Source organism: Pecten maximus, chromosome 19, assembly GCF_902652985.1.
Source record: "Pecten maximus chromosome 19, xPecMax1.1, whole genome shotgun sequence".
Classification (NCBI taxonomy): Eukaryota; Metazoa; Mollusca; class Bivalvia; order Pectinida; family Pectinidae; genus Pecten; species Pecten maximus.
In genome coordinates, this window is record NC_047033.1 from 10,864,823 (window position 1) to 10,868,388 (window position 3,566).

At 37.1% G+C, this 3,566-nt stretch overlaps 1 protein-coding gene across 1 annotated transcript; it reads right to left on the bottom strand.

The window, feature by feature from the left end:
* Positions 1 to 284: 284 nt before the first annotated feature.
* LOC117317890 lies at positions 285 to 3,566 on the bottom strand. The gene is made up of 4 exons (XM_033872860.1): positions 3,464 to 3,566; positions 2,257 to 2,638; positions 1,482 to 1,733; positions 285 to 539 (listed from the first exon to the last, which is right to left on the bottom strand). The coding sequence occupies exons 1-4, from the start codon at positions 3,525 to 3,527 to the stop codon at positions 368 to 370; spliced, it is 870 nt and encodes a 289-aa protein (XP_033728751.1). The 5' UTR covers positions 3,528 to 3,566; the 3' UTR covers positions 285 to 367.

Sequence of the window (3,566 nt, forward strand, 5' to 3'; positions counted from 1 at the left end):
CTTCTGTCTGGTTAATGCGCAGCACATTTAGGGGTAATGCCGATGTGTAAAATATGAAAATTGAAATGTTAGGCGATCATCAGCTTGACACTTATCGTTACATTCTCACCACAATTGTTCCTGTGTTCAGAACCTGACGTTGCATTTAGTTGACCTACTTATGCACGGTGCGAATTGTCGATAAGTCGAGGAAAATTTTCTCAATGTATTCTTACTGACATTCCGGTCCTAAAATGTTGTTTTTTTCATGACGACCGATCCACAATGACAGCATTGAAATCAAATGTTTTATGGACAGTTTTTATAAATGAATCATAAATCAGTATATACATTATATACATTTTGTATATGAGGTAGTTCGAATGTCTTAGTCGAGACGTTCATAGTAATATAATGGCGGTTGGGAACCTTCGCTGAGAGTATAGTAGCCGTTACCATGCGAGTCCCAACACACTGATTCGCCTTGTCGTTCCCTGTGGTAAGGAAGAGTCTGCGGATTCCGTTTTAGTCCCTCAGCGTAATTTTCGTGTGGAATGTACCTAAAGAGATAAGTTGTTACTTACTCCTCGTCGTTTGAAATATCATAAATAAGAACAAAGTATACTGAATGTCGGCCTATGCTTATATATGGAAACGAATTATACATGTACATAGAAAACCATAATCCGTTATATATCGCGATACTTGACATTATTTTCAATTACTCCTACTTAGCGCTGCATCTCATTTAGGAGTGGCCCGTTGCCAGTATAATGTGACCAGGTGGTGTGTCCTGCTGGGGATGTTAAACAGTATGCTTTAGTGATTCGTTCAAATATATATTCTATTTGCAAATATTATAATAGGTTCAGACACAAGTTGAAAAATCTGTCTCCCCCGTAAAACATTAATGATGAAATATACATATGACCGCAAAATACAAAGAAAAGACAATGGTGGCAATGTCAAAATACAGCTTTAAGATAAGATTTACAATATACTGAAAGATGATGAAAAAAAATGATGTTAATGACGATAGATAATGATGAATGATTATATGCTGTGTTTTAATTGTCAAAATGCTCTTGAAAAAATAAATAATTACAAAAAAAAAAAAAAAAATACAATCTATATATATCGTATTATCAAGTATCTGTATCCACATCAATTCCACTCACCAATGGTGTTTAATACAACACTTTCCTTTTAAATGGAGAGTATAACATTGAACACCTTTGGCTAGCGAAGTTGAACCCTCATGTCTATATTAAATGTGCACATGCAATAAAGTCATATTACATTGTATAACCATATTAAACTACCAAAGCTGTTGCAAGAACGGTTACCAATAGTAAACCACACTAGTACAAAAAGTAACATTTGTATATATACGTTATATTTTGACCTTCACGAAAATAATATCATATATCAAAATAAGTGAAACATTGTGATCCTTCACTGAGGAACTGTTAACGGTATAACTAGTTTCTTCAATAACATACCAGAATAGCACGTGATCAATCATCTTTATAATGACCTCGTGACCGTTAGGGGAGATGTCTCCACCAACAGGACCGTTGTGGCTAGAGTATGTGTCAAGGGTTGCTGAGCTGGAAACGTGCACAGTTGAACTACGGCCCCAATTGGATTTGGGAATGTGGAAAAACTTGCCGCGTCCATTGCCGACTTTGGAAATGAGATAGATTTCAGCATCCTTACCGACCATTATTGTTTCGCAATTGCTCTCGCTCCAACTGAAACAAATTGACACGTTAGCACAACTGTTTTAAATTAAAATGCGGAATGGAACACAATTATTCTATTGGGGTTATAGCCGTGCTCGATAACTGTCATTGTTACGGAGATCTGATGATGGTTGTGTTGATCTGATATATATATACGTATATATATTTTATTTTCTATTTTAGCCATAGTGATAATTTGAATATAAAAATGAAAGTTTATAATCATTTCAGATGGGGAATTGATATACCTCTTTCCAGATTGCATTTTTAAAAAAAACATGTAATTTTTGTGTGGCCAGGAATTATCTACATTAGCACGTCATCCCTGACTATATAATTACAATTTTATAATGGTGTCCTTTTCCTGAACACCTGGTCTTATTCTCCTTGTGCCTTTTAAGCGTTTCAGAGCAAATCTATATTTTGTTTATATATTGCACTTCTTACCCCGTATTTGAATTAGAATCAATTCGATTTTCAATGTAATCAATGTAATCGTGTATTTGTTTTGACGAAGGCACAGTTTCTTTACCTAAAGTGCAGCATGTCAGAGTGCCCCACGGAAATGGTCTGAGTGTGGTGCAGATGATCTGGTTCCTCGACCTTATAAAGGACGTTGGCCTCTCCGTGATAGTTTCCACCGGTGTCGGCTATGTAGATACAGTGACCATTTTTGTCTGGGCATGGTCCACAAGCAATGTCCTCCCAGTCGTGACTTTTAGCTCCACTTATTGTGATTGTAGAAATCACGTGACCGGAAGTGGCGTCGATGGCGTAGATGAGATTGTGGCCACCTGAATCGTTGTGTGTGTAGAGGACATTCCTATGGGCGCGACTGGCAGCTAGACCCGAGGCCTCGTCAACAGCGCTGTTGTCGACCGTTCCCATCTTCCGATAATCATGGAAATGAGGAGCTGTGAAACAAAGGATGAGCTCATATACCAAATGCATCAATAAACACTTCACGATCTTTCAATTGAAACCAGATATATAAATTCTGCATTTACACCACCCTATCCTAGTTCACTCATTTTAAGACTGTGACGTAAACCTTATTTGACTTAGTTTGTATGGTAGGTGTCGTCGTTGGGACAGAAGATGCCTACTCTACTGAAGCTCTTGACCCATATGTTTTTTTCAACATTCCATATCTCAAGGAAGCGTTTTCACTCTAAAAAAAACATTATTTGATTTAAGGGAAAACGTACATCTAAGGAACTGTCCTTAAATTCTCTACTGCTTTCCTATAGGAAAATTTTTGTTTCGGAAGAATATTCTCCTTGTGTTTTGTCAATAGTATCTTTTCAACTCTGCTACTCTTTTTCAAGTAGACCGGCTTTCTGTTAACCTTATAGCAAGGGAGATGTTTATCTCAAGATCTACATTTTCATGCAAGACCTAAAGATGTCATAAACAGCAGCGTTGTTAAGTGATATCTAGACTGGCTACCATCCATTACGGTTTTTGTAAGAATTGCCCTAAAAAATTCTTATATTAGATTTTCTCCCCTTAGTAAGAAACTTAGAATCTGGTCAGATCCGGAAAAGAACTCCCCGGAATAATGGTGAGTACAGAATGTCAAGACTGTATATGTTACCATGACTGTATTGAATCAGACATATCCTCCTGACCAAAATCATAGAGCTCAATCTAATTTCTAATTTTAATATTCTAGAAACCGGTGGCCAGTCTAAGTGATATCGTATGCAAGGTTTCATTTGCTACCCGGTTGTACTTACTGTAACCTTTGGCTGGAAAACCTAGACATAGCAGAGCCAATAGACACACACATATAGCCGCCATTTTAGTGCGTGTATACTATGATATAGTCGGATCGCGAAT

What these genes read in the sequence shown, in the direction of transcription:
- LOC117317890 (XM_033872860.1), bottom strand. Translation starts at nt 3,527, where the DNA reads ATGGCGGCTATATGTGTGTGTCTATTGGCTCTGCTATGTCTAGGTTTT. An exon ending in TTTTCCAGCCAAAGGTTACA is followed by an intron (nt 2,639 to 3,463) that starts GTAAGTACAACC and finishes TTTGTTTCACAG; the next exon opens with CTCCTCATTTCCATGATTAT. An exon ending in ATTGATCACGTGCTATTCTG is followed by an intron (nt 540 to 1,481) that starts GTATGTTATTGA and finishes TTATCTCTTTAG; the next exon opens with GTACATTCCACACGAAAATT.